General features: G+C 51.2%; 1 protein-coding gene and 1 pseudogene across 2 annotated transcripts in view; both read left to right on the forward strand.

Moving 5' to 3' along the window:
* Positions 1–15,962, forward strand: part of LOC144152323 (putative RNA-binding protein CG14230) — a 66,558-nt gene extending 50,596 nt beyond the window's left edge. For both annotated transcript variants that reach the window (XM_077683585.1, XM_077683586.1), the window contains exons 9-14: positions 2,398–2,478; positions 3,514–3,695; positions 9,826–9,991; positions 15,072–15,178; positions 15,649–15,731; positions 15,797–15,962. In XM_077683585.1, coding sequence (XP_077539711.1) covers positions 2,398–2,478; positions 3,514–3,695; positions 9,826–9,991; positions 15,072–15,178; positions 15,649–15,731; positions 15,797–15,919 — 742 coding nt within the window. In that variant the 3' untranslated portion in view covers positions 15,920–15,962. The remainder of the gene's footprint in view (positions 1–2,397; positions 2,479–3,513; positions 3,696–9,825; positions 9,992–15,071; positions 15,179–15,648; positions 15,732–15,796) is intronic.
* Positions 7,300–9,812, forward strand: LOC144152447 (uncharacterized; annotated as a pseudogene).
* Positions 15,963–18,106: the final 2,144 nt, after the last annotated feature.

Here is an 18,106-nt window from a genome sequence, read left to right on the forward strand (position 1 = left end):
TTCGCTGAACTTTTTAACAAACTGATCTTTTACAGGTTTACCTGATTAACTAGTGCGTTTTGTACACACTATTACACCGGCACAACTTATATACATTTTGTTTTCAGAAAAACTGCCGTTTTGAGGGGGTGCTGCCACTTATACAAAGATGCGACTTATAGACCGGAAAACCGACATTTACTGCAAACATTAAGCATTGTAGTTGCCTAAAACAAAAAGCGGGCATCTTGCTGCACGGCGGTAGTCAGTAAAATAAACACATTCCGGAAGTAAAAAGGAAAAGTCACGAACCTACTTTATTGCAGTTCAAAACTCTCATTTCAAACAGACTTGGCTACGAAAAAGTCCATAATTGGACGTTGATGCACCTTCCTGATGCGAGTGATGGCTCCCTCAGCTGCGGGCGCTATGTTCACGCCATCTTCGCCGCTCTCGTGCTTGCCGAAGTAGTGGCGCAGCACGTCCACCGCATCTAGTGCCTCCAACACCGTCTTTAGCGCTTCTTTTCAAGCCATGTGCAACAGCGCTGACGATGGACTCTTGGTTGCTCACGATGGTGGACAGCGTAGTCGTCGTCCACATGTCAAAGTCTCTTGCCACCTTACCACGGAGTGCACCTTACCTTCCTTCACGCCCGATGCAACGGCTTTTATAATAGCTGTCTTCTGTTCAAGCGTGATAGTCTTTCGCTTTCTCTTCCCGCCTGTCGCACTTGCGTTGTTTGGAATCACGGGGGCAGTATGATAAAAGATAAGGCTGAAGACTGCCTAAACCCACGCACACACAACTATGCAGCGACGTCGGCAATACGAACAGGGGAGCAGGGGAGGAGGGGGGGGGGGGGGGGGAGAAGGCGTCGCAACCAACGCAACTGTGTGCACCATGTGCATTGGGGTTCTTCTCGGACTCACTGCTTATAGTCGGCGGATTCCCCGAAGCCATAGGGATACGTGGGAAAATCGAACGTCGGACTGCTTCTCGGGGAGCCCGTGGTGAGTCCGAGACTGTAAATCGAAGGGCCCCATTGTCTGCATTCCGTGCGCAGCAAGGGGAGGGTGGGGGCTTCGCGCGCGTGGTGGGAGTTTTTAACTGCTAATACAGTTGGCGCGTCGCGCACTGTCTCAAATCCGAGTTGCGCACTGTTGTAAAATTAGCTCAAAATTTGATTTCTCAACGAAATTTGTTCGTTATATCCCGTAACGGGGAAATTTTACCTCGTTAAAATGAGATTTTAAATACACTGGTTTCTATGGGGACTTTCAAGGGGAATTGCGATTTGCTTGTTATAGCCATTATTACGTCATAACGAGGTTTAACTGTACCTACACAGGAAAAGACCTGTGCAGAACAGGATGGCCAATAGCCCTTCCGTGGATCCCTCTCTCTCAGGGCGTGTGCATGTGTGTGTAGTGTGCGTGTGGAAAGTACGGAGTTACCCTGTGACAGTGCATTGAGTACTAAAAAGGCAGAACAAGTGAGAAAGTATTTCGAACACGCTCTTTGAAAGCCAAGTGTTTCGCAAGTAACTACTTCCGCAATTGCAGCATGCAGAAAGGGCACCCGAAAGCAGGAAAGCTTGCGTTTCAAAGGCCTTTGAGCAGCTCAAAGGTTGGTAGTGGTGCCCTTTTGCATCAAATGGTGCTTGAAAGCCGTCATGGTGGCGTGGGAGTGGAATTCCATTTGGCTCAGTGGAGATGTAAAATGGCTCTGAGTGGGCCGCATTGTTTGCCACACACTCTTGCACTCTGTTCATGGGAATGACCAGGGCCCACTTGCACTTGGGCTTTCAGTGTGCCCAAAAGGTGTTCCTCACACCGTAGCTGAGAGAGGAGAGAAAATGGAAGCAGACCGAAGAGAAGTGAATGGCGGGGCACGGCTGGAACCAAGCTTGTCCCTCCTGCCCTTCGTGCTTTCAGAATGCCACCTTGTTCCTTCCGAGTCTGCCTTCTTTTAGTCGGGCCCTTCTTTGGTTGTGCGCAGCCAGCTCTGCGTCAGTGTAAGGACAGAATGTGGAGAGGGCAGGTTTGGCCAAAGGGGGGGAGGTTTTGTGTGTTGGCATTTTTCCTCACTGCAAAGCGTATGGTTGGAGCGATGAATGGCAAAATGTTGAACACGCTGGTAGGGGCGGGGGAAGCAAGGAACGGTGCAGCATTGCCAGTGTTCTCACACGTGGATGTGTCAACTGGGGCATGCATTGGTGAGGTTCTAGTTAAACGCTGTCAAAGGCAGGCCATGTGCGGGTACGAGCTCGTTGGGGGCCAGCAGCGGGAAGTGTGGGTGTGCAGGCTCTGGCCCTGCAGGGCTCCCTCGCCTCACGAGAGCGGGGGAGCCGCCGGCAGACTGTGCTTGGCAGGCCGACTGGTGGCCGTGCCCGTGACGTGGGTGCTTCCCTTGCAGGGATGCCTCGCAGCTCCGCTTTGACCCGACCAAGGAGAGTGCGGCCAAGTTTGAGCTGAAGCCCCCTGGCAAGCCCCCCAGGTAAGCCCCGTTTCTCAGGGCCCCATGGAGGGCGGTGAGGGTTGTCTGCTTTTGTACCACCCAGAGGCATCGGCCACTAAGGGCGCTGCATGTCGCCAAAACTCCAGTGCAGGAGCCCTATGGCGGGAGCTTCGAAGTGCCCGGGGATGCCAGCTGGCCCCCCCCCCCCCCAAAGACAATTAGGCTTACCGCCACGAAGGATATTTGATGGGCGCTTTCATAAGTGGCGCTTATGACGTTTCACAGTAAAAGTTTCGCCCAATCCGCTTTTTTCTCGCGTGCCCCTCTCGTTTGCCCCTCGAGTTGCATTTCAGAGAGCATTTAGAAGCGGTCGCTGGAGCTGCCCGCATCGCACGGGTTGTCTCCACAGCTGTGCCAGCGTGCCTGTGACTTGCGGGGCGCGTTTTTGCAGGGAGAAAACGCTCCATGCGGTCCACGGTGATGCCCGTGTAGACGATTAAGCTCCGATAGAAACAGAAACAGTGTGGCAGTCGTGTATACGCGCCACATTTTCTTTTGCAGGAAACGCTTCACGGGACGAACACATTATAACTGCAAATTTCAATGTAACGAAGTAAATTACGAATTCTACCGACGTCGTTACTTCGAGGTTTAGCTGTATCCGGTAAGAAACTGGGAACGTATCAGTAGGCTTCTACTGTATTTACGCTGTGATGGACCATCGAATGTGCCATTCTAGGATTTCTGGGCTGGTAGGCAGGCATAGCATCAAACCTAAAGCAAAAATTCTGCATACGTACTACTTTAGTGCACATTTTTTCAAGAAGGAAAGTGCTGCTTCCCTTATGACGGCGCACTGGCTTGCCTTTGGGGTCAGATTGCTGGCATGTCCAGCCTGTGCAACCTGTGCAGTTTGTATCATGAAATAGGTGAACAATTGACGTGTGCGAGGCTGGCGAGGCTGCCTGAAGTGTGCCCCTCGGGATGGCCCTCTCACGGAGCACACAGGCGTGCGTAGGGGGCAGTAGGTGGCTGGGGCAGCGTCCTCCCACGAGACACCCTGTGTGGCCGCAGGAAGAAGCAGGCGGCGCAGGAGGAGCCTGCGGCCCCCGCAGCCCCGCAGGTGTCGGGCGAGCAGTTCTACGAGGTGAGCAGCGGCCTGCACGACGCCCTGGCCAGCCGCGCGGGGGCAGCCTTCAGCCTCGCCCAGATGTTTGCCGGCCAGCTGGAGGGACACGAGGACGACCAGCACTCAGGTGGGTCGGCCGTCGGGCAGCGAGGAGGCCTGTCCCTGCTGTTGGCGCTCGCGAAATGTGCCCGGCGGCAGCCACTGGAGAAGTGACCCGCCTGGGCGCTGGTGAGCCCCTTCGCGCTCGCCTCCAAACCACCCGAGGTGACGATGGGGCTGCCTCTCTGTTCGCGGGGTGTGGCCCTGCATTGAATAGGCACTGGCTGTTCAAGCATCACTCAAGGCCCTAGCTTTGTGTGATTCTGCCATTGTGCCGAGAATTGTGGAATACAAAAGAATAGGCTTGTGCGAATATTCGGGGGCCTTGAATATTCCAACGAATATTACAGTATTCGAATTCGCGACTCAAATTTAAAATTTCTAATATTTCGAAGTATTCGGGGTGAACGAATATCAAAACTGCGTTCAAGTTTTGGTTTCGTTAGGCAAGCCGCAGTGCCAATGACATCAGGCCTACATCTTGGCTACATGTGGAGCCAAGACAAGTTAAGCCACATTCAGAACGTTGTCGTAGCCTGTGACCCGCATGGCACATTTTGCACGCGATTCGCGTGCGTCGTGTTGCGCGTGCGATTTGTTGACGCCCGCGTCGACGATTCCACGCGTGCGGCAGCTTCTGCCTCGCTCAGAAAATGATGCATGTCGCACGCGGTAGTGGGAGGAGCTTGACGACTTGTGCCAATGGGTAGGCGCACACCTCATGGCGGCAGTTTCGAAGCGCTCAAGACAGCCGGCTGGCTCCGCCAGAGATGTTTAGGCTTACCACCCCTCTTACCACCCCTCTTACTAGCGGTGCGGATGATGTTTTTTTTAGTACTGTTTTCAGCCCACATTATAAGCTCCTTTACCGTACAAGCAACTTCGTGCGTGCCTTGAGCAGCATTTTAGAGAGCGCTTAGAAGCGGTCTCTCAAGCTCCCGACACCACTTCGCGGCCGACGCCGATGCCAACACCATGTTGCCGCCGCCGGCCGCGCGTAGCGGGCGGGTGGTTCCGCGGCAGCGTCAGCACGCCTGTGACATGTGCGGCGCGTTTTCGCGAGCAGAAAACAACAACCCAGCCGTTCCTGGAGAAAAAGCAACTAAGAGGGGAAAGAGAGCCCGTACGTCGCCGTCACTTGCTCGCTCGGCAGTCAGGCGCCTCGCCGGCTTGGTTGTATCATCCGTCGGGCCGCGCAGGTCCGTTCATAAGAGCCGAAATTTTTCCAATTGCAAACAATCCTATTTCGCCGGTACTTATCAGCAATTTGTATTACCCCGAAATTCATGTCAGTATTCCACCATATAGAACTTTTTTATGGAGGTCCCGCCAGGCCCAGGAGCTCAGTGTCTCAGTGGCAGGAAGCTCAGTGACACCTGACAGCTATTCGAATTCGCTTCGAAAGTATTCGACTCCAAGGAGTATTCGCTTCGAACTAAAATATTACTATTCGCACAAGCCTACAAAACAATGTTAAACATATGGTGTTAAACCCTCGAAACGACAGATTCAGCGAAAGTTAATGGAAAAGTAGTGTAGACCGGCTATCACATATGTAGCAGGAGTCGCGAAAATCCGCAGATTATTTGCCGATGACTGTGTTGTTTTTAAAACAATCGAGACCGAAAGCGACCATGCGTCTCTACAGGCAACTGTTGTGGCAATTCATGACTGGTGTGTGAGGTGGGGCATGGCCCTGAATGGTGAAAAAACTGTCCTTCTGCGTGTAACAAGAAAAAAAATCCCGAGTGTTTGCAGTTACCAGCTTAACAGCAGCACTATTAAAGAAGTTGATAAATATAAATACCTAGGGGTAACACTAACCAGTAATCTATCGTGGGGGGTGCACATTTCTGAAATCTGCGTGTCAGCTTTTCAAAAATTATGTTTTCTTAAGAGGAAACTTAAAAAGGCCACTTCAAGTGTTCGGCTTTTAGCGTACAATGCGTGTGTGAGGTCCAAGTTAGAATACGCGTCGGCACTATGGGACCCACATGTTAAGAAGGATATATTAAAACTTGAACGCGTACAGAGGAAGGCCGTTAGATTTATTTTTGGCAAACACAAAAGGACAGATTCGCCGTCATCAATTATGAAAGATAATAACATTGCTACATTGGAAACACGCAGGAAAATAAGCCGGCTGCTTTTACTTAACAAGTTTCTTTCAAGAAAAATTGCTCTAAACGAGACGAATCTTATCCAACCTGCTCTGACACGAAAAACAAGGCACACTGCTAAACATGCCCTAACCCCTATTTTTGCGAAGACTAATTCATATAAGTATAGTTTCTTTCCCAGAACGGTGAGTGAATGGAATGACTTGCCACCAAATGTTGTCAATTCCAACAATTTTTTACAAGAGTTGGAACGCTTCTTTAGTGATCCGTAGAAACCGTAGTTCTGGCGGTGCATGCTATTTTGTGGTTATTAAGGTGCTATTACATTTTATGCTGTTTTGTTTTTTCATCTTGGTTTATTATGTTATGGTTGTGCGTTTTGTGTTCTGCATTTTATCAAGTTTACGCTCTTATGCTCTCAGTGTTGGCGATAATTCTGTTACCTGTTTTTGTTTTGGCATTATGTCTGCCCATTGTACTAGCGTAGTCCACTGTGATACTTTTTGAATTAATACTGTTTGTCATTGTTTATGTAATGCCCCTCCTGCCAGGGCCAAAGAATTGGCCTGCAGTATTCCTAAATAAATAAATAAATAAATAAATAAAGTATAAGCAAAACATGTGCGAATGATTGAAAGGTAGGTTGCATTCTGGTTGGCCACATTGCAACCTACCTTTCAATCATTCTTTCTTTACCATCCTCCTAAAAACAGAAGCTCGGGCTTTTAATTTTCTCTTTCTTTTCTTTTTTCTTTTTCCGCATCAGCTGCTGCTGCAGGGTCTTACAAGCTGCGGCAAGGTCTTACAAACAGCGAGTGTGGCTTTGAATTCCTTTGTGTTTGTGTTTGGAGGACATCGGCTACTTTGGATGCCGTGGAACAACAGAATAAGAACGCAAGAGGGCTTTTATTTCTTTTTTTACCCCACCTTGTATTCACAATGCCCAAGGCAGCGCTGCTTGTCAGCAAAATGTACAGGTTGTGAAAACCTCGAGCATCGCGGCCCACTATCTCCAGATGTTTGAAAAGTGAAAACGCGGTTGCTCTTCCGCACAATGTCATAATTGCTTGCTATTATCCAATGTGCCTCAAGCTAAAGCCCTTCATACTCGTCTCGTTCGTCGCCCTCAAGCAAGCTCACTTGCAGGGAGCAAAGATGGAATGAGCAAATGCAAGGGTGCCTATTTTTCTTCTTTGTGTGTCAAAGTCAAAGGGAGCAGAGAGCACGGTGCCGCGCACCTGACTGGGACAACCATCTTCTCACCAAGTTCGACTCGATTTACTGTTGCCAGCTTCACGGCAAACGGAAAATTTGGCCGCTTCGCACTAGCTAGAACCACTAAATAAGCCTTTATTTACTGACAGTCGCCACCACAGCTACATTCCTGAAAAAGCCTACGAAGCACGAACGTCGCAAATGCAAAGAATTAAAAAAGCATGGCGGGCGGGCCGGGAGGATTTTTTGCAAGGGGGTTGTCGACAGCTCGCCCTACATGGCAGTGGCGCAGTCACGATGGGGAGAGCGAGGTGAGAAAGCTGAAAGAGCCCATGACCGGCCAGGCTGACCCACTCTTAGGAGTGTGCCCGCAGAATTTCTCCTCTGCCCCGAGGAAAGCCAACTTGAGGGAGGCACTTCTGCACTGTTTTGTGTTCAATATAGCAGTTGTTGCTGGTATTTTTTTTTTTTTTTTCAATATAAGCATAGTTTCCGCTATACATTCTCACTGCAAATGTACTGTGTCCAGAAATACTTCGATATAAAGGATAATTTGATGTAAACAGGTTCAGTATAGTCTGGTTCGTCTGTAATGGCAAAATGGTTTCTATTTATTGCCCGCAATTTTTACTGTTGAAGGAATTCAAATCTGTATCTGAAGATTTTAACCATAGCTGGCCATAGCCGAGTCAACTATCCATCCAGTGCACAAGAATCTTTCCTTTTCCTTTCCTCGCTACCGGCTGTGTTGGCTACTTTGAGATCTCCTGTAAGCAAAAAGACAGCCAAAGAACGTGCCCGAGAATACAAGCACGCGAGCTTCAATGAATATGGAGGGGATCTTTTTTGCGGAGCTTGGGCAAGAGCAGTTGACTATCGCTGCGAGTCGATCATTGACGAGCACATCGTGAGCAGCCGTCATTGTAAGAACGCCGACTTTTCCAAGTGAGAAAGAGGCATCAGAAAACGGCGCTGCGAGTTCAGAAACGGCGAGTGAGCCAAGTCACTATTGGTGGAGCGAGGCACGACATTGTGCTCAAGTTCCTGGATGCGTTGATGTCTGTGAACAATCCAAAGCGGCAGACACAAGTGCGAAACGGCAGGCTCGTGCCTGGATCTGACGCACCCTGCCCACTGCTCCTTGAGTTGTTCTAAAAGAATGAGACAGCTTTGAAATCGATTTTTTGAAGTGCCCCGGTGTCTGCACTTATGGATGAAACGTCTGACGACCGCTCAAAATCAGTTGTAAATTTACTGTTCGTCCAGTTGGCCAAAAGCACAAGTGCCTCGATGCAACCGGTGCTGGTAAAATTTAAATTGTGAATGAAATGAACTCGGCCAGGATAGGCCACATTGTAATGAAAACGCTGACGACGTACGGAATTTAATTCGAGGGCGTGATGGGCTACATAAGCGATATGCTGCTTATCTGGTAAGTGTAGTGTGTCACGTCTTGCATAGATGGCACCAGGGCGACCATCATCATCAGAGGTGTAGTGTGTGCTGATAAAGCAAGCTCCCAGCTTGAGCTGGTGGTTGTTCTCCCTCTTGAAGCATCCGGTATGTGAGCGTCTCTCAGGGCTCTGCTGGAGTGGTCCCTTGGATCTCATCAGTGAGGTCCGTCAAGCAGTGCGTGCAGCCGCTGTGCTGCTCACCTGGCGTGCGTAGCGCATGCAGTGGACATTGTAGGCAGCACCGTGCGGGGCTCTTTTCCCTTTGCTGGACAGATCTGTTGCCTGCGTGAAGAGGGCCTTCCGTGTGTCGAGTAGGCATTCTGCAAATCTCGCCTGGAAAAGTGCGGGCTCCAGGGTGCTGTTGAGAGCACTCTGCTTACTCTGAGAGCACTGTCCTCCTTCGAATGGGGCAAGCGTTGGTGCTCATGTGGAACTTTTGAATGAGCGAGTGTGGCGTGCGGTGTTTGGCAAAAAGGTGGTGGCGAGCCTGCCGACAGCAGCAGGGGGTCAGCGTGTAGCCTGTCGTGGAGCGTGCAGTGCCTTGTGTGCACTCTGGAGGTATCCGGGGGCAGCTGCGTCGGGAAGCTCTCTTTAAGTGCAACTTACGGAAGAAAACCTTGCACCCGACGTCGCGTCACGAGGGAAAGAAGCGCTGCAAAGGAGCGATGCGGCTAGCGAGGCACCAGCACATAGTACATGGAGTTCATCTGCAGTGTGAGCTGCTTGGATCCCCTGCACTTGGGGAAGAGGCACTGGCCCTGGCTGCTGAAGGGCAGGTGTGCCTCAAGTCTGCCGTAGAACTCGCTTCCACTGGCACCATTCTTTTCTAAACGAGATGGGTGAAGATGTTCTGGGCTGGCATGGAACACCCGCCTCCACCACTTTCTTCCACTGCCCTGAAACACCTGCCAGTCAGCCCTGTCAGGGCAGCAAGGTCGTTCAGTCGCTGTGCTGGCGTCGTGTTTTCCCACAGGCGCCGTTCTCGTGGGGAAGAGAGCACTAAGCACCACCTGATGCCCAGCCACAACAGCCTCTTTCAGTTGTAAATGAAACCAAGCGTGTCTGTACCTTTGTCCATTCAATGTTGCTGCAGAATTGCACAGATTCCTCTAGTGTCCAGATTTGCAGAATTTTAAATTTTCCAGCGCAAAAAGTAAGGGGCTCTGTGGCACCACACAGGCCTCATGAAATGAGCTGCCACTGTTGTAACTTCACCTGTATGCGTGTTCCAAAGTGGAGCGATTTTTTCCCCTCTTTGTCACGGGTATGCAGTCCCTGCTCGTGTTTTGACGACAGGGCTTGCCAGGCTTGCCCCAAGTGAGCAGATAGGAGGCTCAGGGTGTGGACCAGTGGAGCCTTGTCTGTGCAGAGGGCGAGGAAGCAGGCCCGCTCGGAAGAGCGGAGCCCCCCCGGAGGCGGCAGGTGCGGGGCCTCTCGGAGGCTGCGGCTGCCTTCCTGGGACGCGACGACTCCTCCGGAGACGACGACCAGGAGCATGGAACCCTCCAGCCAGCATGGCCAGACCATGGCGAGCAGTGAGTGCTCGCGCTATTCCTTCAAACAGGCGTCCCAAAATTTGTGCACGTACTAAGCAAAAAGATGCGTTTCTAAAAATGTTACAGCTCGTACCATAATGACTGCGCAATTACTGCACGGCATATAATTCAGAGGGATCATCTTTGGTTACAGGAAGAATAACGGAAGTACATTGCGTGTCGGAATATTGTCAGACAGATACCATAAGTGGGAAATGGATCTTGCAACGAGACTTCCCTTTGCAATGGACGTGCACATGCATTGCGTACAAAAATTGCAGTGTGCTCATTTGTTTCTTAGTGAACCCAAGCTGAACATCTGAAGTGCCATGGCACACTAAGCCCCAGCCTGCCGCCCCCATCTTCGCTTCTCCAAGCCATGGATGAGGATGTGTCGCCAGGTTTTGTTGCTGGCATTTGCACTGCCCACTGCAGGGTGGCCTGCTGGTGCATGCACTGGATGGAGGGGCTTCGCAAACTCTGTCTCGGGCCCCTCTCAGTGCTGTCCTCCTCCCTTGCCCATGAACGTTAATGCTGCTGCTCTTTTTCTTGGAGCTACAGAGTGCAAGTGCCACCGTGGTATGCTGGACCGTGAACGGGCAGCTGCCGGTACATGCACTGGTATTTTGCAGCACCGAAAGCCAGTGTAGGCAGCCAAAGAGCACTCGCAAAGCACGCTTGTGTGCGCCTACAGTCTACGCTCGTTACAGCGGATCCAGCAACAACGGACTTTCGGTTACAACAGACCATTTCTGTTGGTCTGTCTGGTCCCCATGCATTTCAAATAGAGTCCGCTCCGCGCACAACGGACCCGGCTAGAGCAGACTATCGGCTACAACAGACTAAATTTTAGGCGAAAATTGTTTCGACTGAAAGTTTATAGCGGACTTCCGCGATGCCGGCACCCGATGTGCTTTTTCTTTGTTTATTTTTGCAAGAAAACTGTTATGTCTGGCAGCATTGCTGGCAGCCGGGTCATTGGCGCAGCCAAGCCAAGCCAGTGGCTTTTTTTTTTTTTTTTTTTTTTTTATTGCGATCAGCAGCATGAGCGGCAGGGTAGCTGATTTCACTGTCGGATAAATTAAGTGTAATTAATGCTGTTGAACATGGGGAAAAACAGGCCGACATCTCCAGAACTACAGGCCTGTCTAAGCAGACAGTCCGCTCTACCGTCAAGAACAAGGCCGCTGCCGATAAATGCAACTCCGGTGAGATTGAAAACAGCGCTATCGAATACGCAAAGTGGTGCACCCGAAGGCGAGTCTGCCCTCGTCAGTTTTTTTTTTTTTTTTTTTTATGTAATAAAGAACTCGGGTTCAGTGAAGTTCGGCTTTATTCCCATGCATGCATCGTTCCCATTCCGTTCGGTGAAAAAGGTAAGAAATGCCTCCTGCCAGTAACCGTGCGCCGTCCAACTGGTCTAACTTTCGATTTTACAACTGTCCGTCATCAGATTCTTTCATTACAGCTGTTTCAATGACCAGACTAGAATTGCTAAAAATGTAGAAGCTTCCTTGAGGGAACGTCAGGCAGCGATCCGATTTGTTTGACGAACGGTTTCGGGAAAACCTGCCTCGTCGTGAGGGGATTTAACAGAGCCTAGCTAATGCTCATGGCCACGACTGATGTTTTATAGCTGGTTAATAATTGCTCCTAGTTATATTCTTGCTTTATTTGCTGAGGTTATCATGCGTCTTTACACGCTTGACCGTATGCGCTAGGCCTTTTCCAAGTGCCGGGGCTAAGCTTTGGAAACGGTGTTTACGCGAACACTGTGCAGAGATGCTGCAGGCGTGTAGAAAGAACAAAGTGAATGTACTATGCATATGCAAACAATATCGGTCAAAGTATGCACTTTAGGGCTCATACTCCGCCCCCCCCCCCTCGTCGGATACTGCATACTTCGGCTACAGCGGACGTTTTTTTCCGGATTCAGAGGGTCCATTGTAACGGGCGTAGACTGTATTTACCGTCTGTGAGGTTCTCCGAATCCGGTGGGATCGAACCTGGGCAGCAGCCCTCTTCCATGGATGGCACCGCTTCCATAAGGGCAGCCATGGGCCCGGCAAGGGGGCTCAAGAGGCATCTTCTTGAAACTCCCCGTCTCCGTGAGAACCTTACAACCCTTCATGCAGTGCAGCACCACATGTTCAATTTGTGGAAACTTGTTGGCTTTGGGCCCATGGAAGCCGTCTTATTTGTAGCCGTCAAGTTGCCCTACTCTACTTCCACTCTTGGAGGTGAATCTCATCGAGCCCACAGCGCTGGCTAGCCTCACGGCTGCCGTCCTTCAGAGCCCAGTGAATGACCTTCCACCGGAATGCAGCGACATGCCACTCCGCCGCATACCACTCCCTTGCTAAATGGCCGCGAGACTATTGCCCAGTAGACAAACCCAGCACCGTGGTTGCGGTTGCTGTCGTCACTGCTGTTGTTGCTTGCCGTTGGCCTCCAACTTAGTGCGGAGCATAATTTGGATCGGTGGCACTCAGCCCTCATGCTTCATCACCATCAGTCGGAACAAGCAGGCAGCTGTCGCGGTGTAGTACTGTGGGAGCTCGTTATGTGAGGGGTAAAATCCACTTTGTGATTGTTGAAACATCCAGTTGGAAGCAAGAGAAGTTGGGAGTGCAATCATTATGTGAGTAATTGTGGTATATGTGCCTAAAGCGGGTGGTACCAATGGATAGTGTAGAAGTCCAGGAGTGGACTTCTGGGGTTAACACTGGGTTTATCTACTCTGGGTTCACCATGGGTCCAGAGCTACAGGTGCAGCAGTTGAGGTTTGAGAAAGTGGCCCCACTCATGAAATTCCGTATTTGCTCGCATAATAAACCCCCCACCCCCTTCGCTTTTGTTCTTGATAATTCACTTTTTGTGTTAACTTGCATAAAAATGCAGCTGAGTAAGAAAGGTACTGTTCAACATTTTTATCTCGGCAAGATTGCTGAAGCCATCGACAATCGCAGTAACTGAATATCACACCACAATAGTGGCAGCAACACTACAAAAGCATTCTAAATTAAAAAATCTGAACACTAGTGCCATGAACATGAATGGCGTGGCTCACAACTTAAAAGCTTGCAGAACGCCATCTGCCGAGCACAAAACAAATCTTCTTTCTTATAGTGGCGTAGAAGCGCGGCAGAATGCGAACAAAGCAACAAATGCACTCCGCGTTTTTTCCCTGCTTTGTGCTGGCCTGCAGCTTTGCCATTTCTGTACACATTTTCGTACAGCTGTGCTCTAAACTTGTTGTGTGTGTGTGTGTGCGCTCCTGGTGTGTGGCGTACAATGGGCGAGTGTGTGAGCTACTCAGCCAGTTTTGAACGGAAGGTGGGCGAGCCTGCATTGAAGTTTCATGGGATCCGTGTGGCTGGGCGGCGCTTCAGTGCTGACCCAGTGCGTGTGCACTACTGGCGAAAACAAGAAGAGCTTCGGGCGACGTGTGTTTCGGGGGCCCAAGAAGGAGGTGGAGGAAGAAGCTTTGCCAGGTCCCACGAGTGGCTGCCAACTCACATGCGGCCACTGCCAGAAGTCATGGCATTCGTGCTTCGGCTTTCCAAGCAAGCAGTGGCTGGACGGTGTGGTTTAAGCGCCAAAACGCGTTATGCCTCCCAAGGCAGACTATGTTGGGCCAGCGGTTTTCAATCGCCTTAGCGGTGGCTGAGGCGTTGCGCTGCTGAGCACGAGGCCGCGGTGGCCGCTTTTCTGATGGAGGCAAAAGGCAAAAACGCCCATGTGTACGAGATTTTGGCACACGATAAAGATCCCCAGGTGGTCAAAATTAATCCGGAGCCCTCCACTACGGCACGCCTCATGCCTGCATTGCGTCGGCGCGTCAACCGTCAACAATCAACATCAATCAAGCCAGCAGTTGCCAGCGGACTGTGAGGACAATGTGCGCAATTTTCATCGCTTGGCCATTGGTATTCGGGGGGGAAAACAGTTTCTTCTGTCCCAGATCAGCAGTACACGCCAGAATGCCATAAGCTGCGATATGCCTCGAAGCACCGCGGTCGAAACGAAGGGCACAAAAAGTGTGCACGTCAGGGCAGCGGGTGCCGAAAAGCAGCGGTGCACCGTAGGGCTTGCTGGCTGGGACGGCTGACGGCGCTCGTTTGTCGTCTGTGAGAGGAAGATGCTTCCCAGAGACACGCCCTCCCGCTGGCAGGGCTGGATGTGGGCGGAGCGGGTGGCGGACTGACTCGAGGGAGCACGGGGACGGCCCGCGCCGGGGCTGCTCGCTGTGGACAGTTGAGGAGGCTGTCTGGTGCCGTATGCAGGAGACGTGCACTGACCTTGCCATGATCCCAGGTGGCCTGACCTGCGTGCTTGGCGTCGCGATCGACAAACGGCGGCTGCACACGCAGTGGGTGGCCAAGGGGAATCACCACTTGACCCCAGCTGGAAAAATGAGGAGGCCGTCCATCGACAAGCTCTGCCGGTGGATGCTGGAGGCATGAGGCACGATTCCCTTTGAGCTCGTCGGCCACAGCTTCAAAAAGACAGGGATATGCAACAGCCTTGACGGCATAGAAGATGATGCGCTGTGGGCTGACGATGATCAGGGAGCCACTAGAGACTTCAGTGAGGAAGGCAGCTCCAACGGCGAGTAGGGGGATGAACCGACACACCAGTAGGTGTGGGGGGCACTAGCATGTTGTGAACAAAAAAAAAAAAAAAAAAACTGGGTTACACAATTTATTACAAGTTTCTACTTAAAAGGTAAGGTTTTGATAGCGCTTTGTTTACCATCTTTATTAAAAAAAATCAGTTGCAACTTTTCCTTGCATAATGAACCCTTCCCCCGAATTCATGCCAAATTTTCTGAAAAGAAGTGGGTTCATTACGCGAGTAAATATGGTATTGTCTACGTCAATGCAGACGGGGTGGGACAGGGATCAATAAACAAGACAAGTGCTCAACTTGGGTCCGCCAGTAGGAGGCACATGCAGAGGCCACGTGTAGCGTGTTGCAGGAGTCGGCATCACTGCTTCCCCCTCGCCCATGTTAGGCGAGGCCCGTAGCGAGTGTTGGTGCCTGGCAGCAGCATGCCTCCCTTGCTGGCCCTGTGCAGGAGTGGACCGGTGGGGGACATGTTTCGCCGCATGGACGACCACCGCTTTGCCACTGTGGTGGACCGGCCACTCTTCTTCTTTGTCCCGGGTGACCGCCGCCTTCTGGGTGAGCCTTTTCTTCGGACTGCCTCTCTCTCCTCCGCTCCCTGTCCCAGCCCTGTGCAGCCTCTCCTTCTATGGCTGCGTCTGCTTGGCAGCTGTGCACACTGCCCTGGCGGCTCCATAGGGCAGCCCAAAAGGGTAGCTGCACCCAATGTTACTGGCCCAGATTTGGTGAAGAAGATGTCAGGATGCCTCCTAGCGATAGCTGGCATTGTGCATTGCTCAGAACTTTCTGCTGTTATGTCAGTGTTGATTGTTGTGGCCTCGAGGTGTTGGGAAAACACCAATGGTGGGGATCGGCCTGACAGCAGTCATTCTGGCATCAGCCCTGTGCCATGCCAGCAAACTGGGAGGGGTTCCTGCCTTGCATGATGTGTGCACTTGTTGGTAGCTGCATCGTTAGGAAGGCTCAAGCAGACGGAAGGCAGGAGGGCACAGTATTATGCCCCCCCCCCCCTCCTCCTCCCGCTGCAGAGGGTGCCAAGTTCTTCCGCTGCCAGAGTGACCCGGACACCATCCGGAGGAACTTCTTTGACGGCAAGGTGGCCCTGGTCAAGGTGAGCTGGTGGGAAGGGTGCCCAGAACCACCCCGAGCAGCGGCGGCCCTGTTGTGCCCTTGCAGCTGCTGCTGTCCAAGCGCAAGATGGCCAAGCGGGCCCTGGAGCGGCGGCACGGCAAGAAGGCCCACGGCAGCCAGCAGTGGCGGCTGGGCAAGCTGCGTCACGGCAGGAAGGGCGCCAAGTGAGCGGCCGGCACCACTCGCAAATAAACCGTGCTCCTCCCCTGGATCGTGCCACTGTGACACTGCCCTCCACCAACTACTCTGGCTCAAAGCTGCTCCGCAATATCCAACAGAGCAGTGCCACACTGGCAGCGCCATTTGAGAAGCGCGAACATTTCAGCGAAGCTGCTCATGGCTAGGGGGGCTTTGCCTCAAGGCGGCACAGCCAGCCTTGTTGGTGTGCAGTTAAGGGGGGAGGTGCACCATAGCACAAGCCACTCACTGGCCTGCAGGGGTGGAACAGCTGCGCCATTGAGCGTCAAACTTGTTTGCCTGCGCCGTTCTGCGCCGAACCGTGTCCATTGCTCCAGACTCGTCTGTCAGTGCTGCACTGCACTGCATCGCCTGAATTGAGGCGCGAGATACAACCCCCACTATGCCCCGTGCCCGACAGCTTGGCTGAAGCATCTGTGTTTTCGGTTTCCAGGCAGTTCTGGCTTCGGTTTCATCAAGGCTATGAGCGGCTGTGGGAGTTGGCTTTTGCTTGTCTGCAAGGCCGCAGGCACTCCGTAGCTTTTGCACCTTTGCTTTGGATTTATTTGTGTTGCATTTGCGGGGTTTCGTTTGCCGGTGCCGCCGGATGCACCGCAATCGATGGAAAATGACCAAAAGTACGTGAAATGTTCTTCTGTCACATCGTAAACACATAGAATAATATTCACACAAAAGGTTGCAGTTTATTGGAGGTGAACTTCAATTTAGTCGACCATTTTTGAAGAGCCTATAACTGCATGTATTGAACAAATGGGGACCTAGGCACTTTGCTGTCGCTCGTTAATTCGGTTCGCTGTTGTTGTGAGCTAATTGCGCATTTTCGCCTGTGAACTTTTGGGTTCGCTTTGCTTATGTGGAGGATGGTCCAGCATTAATTATGCCTCCTAACATGCTTTCATTGCTTATACTCTACAGTGTATGTTTGTTGACTCTTGCAACCCCGTGATGAGTTATGTTCTGCTTTGCCTGCACTGAAACTTCTCTCCGATAGAAAAGGTTCAAGGTTCAAGCAAATGCCTTGTTTTACGGAATGCCGCCGTGAGTTCACTTGACACGAAGCGTGGCCTGTTACCTGATCCTCTTTGATTCCGCGTGTGAGGTTTACCCTTTGGACAGCGATAACGCAGTGCGCTCGCTGGGGCCGAAGGCAGATGACTCCACCTGTTGAAAACTTCCGTTCTTGGTTCGGAGTACGTTCTAGTGACAGGTAGAACAGCTGATGCAGGAGGTAAACTGCTAGGTTGCTGGCACAGCAGCCTGTGCTAGCCCCCTGCTCCAGTCCTGCTCCAAAAGGCCCCTGTGGTTGCTCCAAGCCTGCTCCCAGGACTGCTCCCAAACCCATGTCTCCTGTCCCCCCCCTGCCAGCCTGCCTGCCTGCTTGTTCACGCGCTTGCTCACTTGACAGGCAGCGCATGCCGGGACAGGAACGTTCACGCTGCTGCCCAAGACAGAAAGGCACCGGTCCCTGCAATTTCTCTTCCCTTCTGTTGTTGTCGAGGGGAGGCTGCACTTTCCAAGTGTGTGCATCTGCATGGAGACTGGGCTCCAAGGTACTGTGTCCCGATTCTGTTGGTGTCGAATGACGTTGAGGAATGGCTACCGTAAAATACCGAGCAAGCGCCCCCCCAAAACTTGTAGATAATTGGCTTAGAGATTGGGAGGGGGCCCTTATTCGGATCGGGCCCCAAATTAAAAATGGCGGCAATCGCGAGAAAGGCACTGTAGCCTTCATTATGAAAAATGTTTATTTATGAGTCGTGACACTTCTAGGCAATGCTAAAAACGTAAATTTTCACATTCACTTCAATCACTGTTAAGGGGAGACGTGGGTCTTGAAATGAACTTTTTTATTAATTGGTCTGTGATAATGAAAATCACTGTGCATATGTATTTTGTCTTCCTCATTTCAAATATGTAATTAGTTTTCAAGTGGTATAATTATTTTTTGAGTTATAAAAAAACACTGGAGCCTAATTAAGTAATTTCTTACGGGCCTTTAAGGAAGTTTTTATTCAATTTTTTTTAATAAATGGTATGGATGGTTAGCTTAAGACCTGCCATGCATGCTGAAGCTATGTATGTTCCTGTAAAGATAGTTGATTGGATAGAATTAGTCTAATTATGCCAAGTACAGTTTCCTGAAAACTTAATGACCTC

The sequence above is a fragment of the Haemaphysalis longicornis genome, unplaced genomic scaffold, assembly GCF_048455015.1.
Source record: "Haemaphysalis longicornis isolate Haplotype H1 unplaced genomic scaffold, Haemaphysalis longicornis Haplotype H1 scaffold_9, whole genome shotgun sequence".
NCBI lineage: Eukaryota > Metazoa > Arthropoda > Arachnida > Ixodida > Ixodidae > Haemaphysalis > Haemaphysalis longicornis.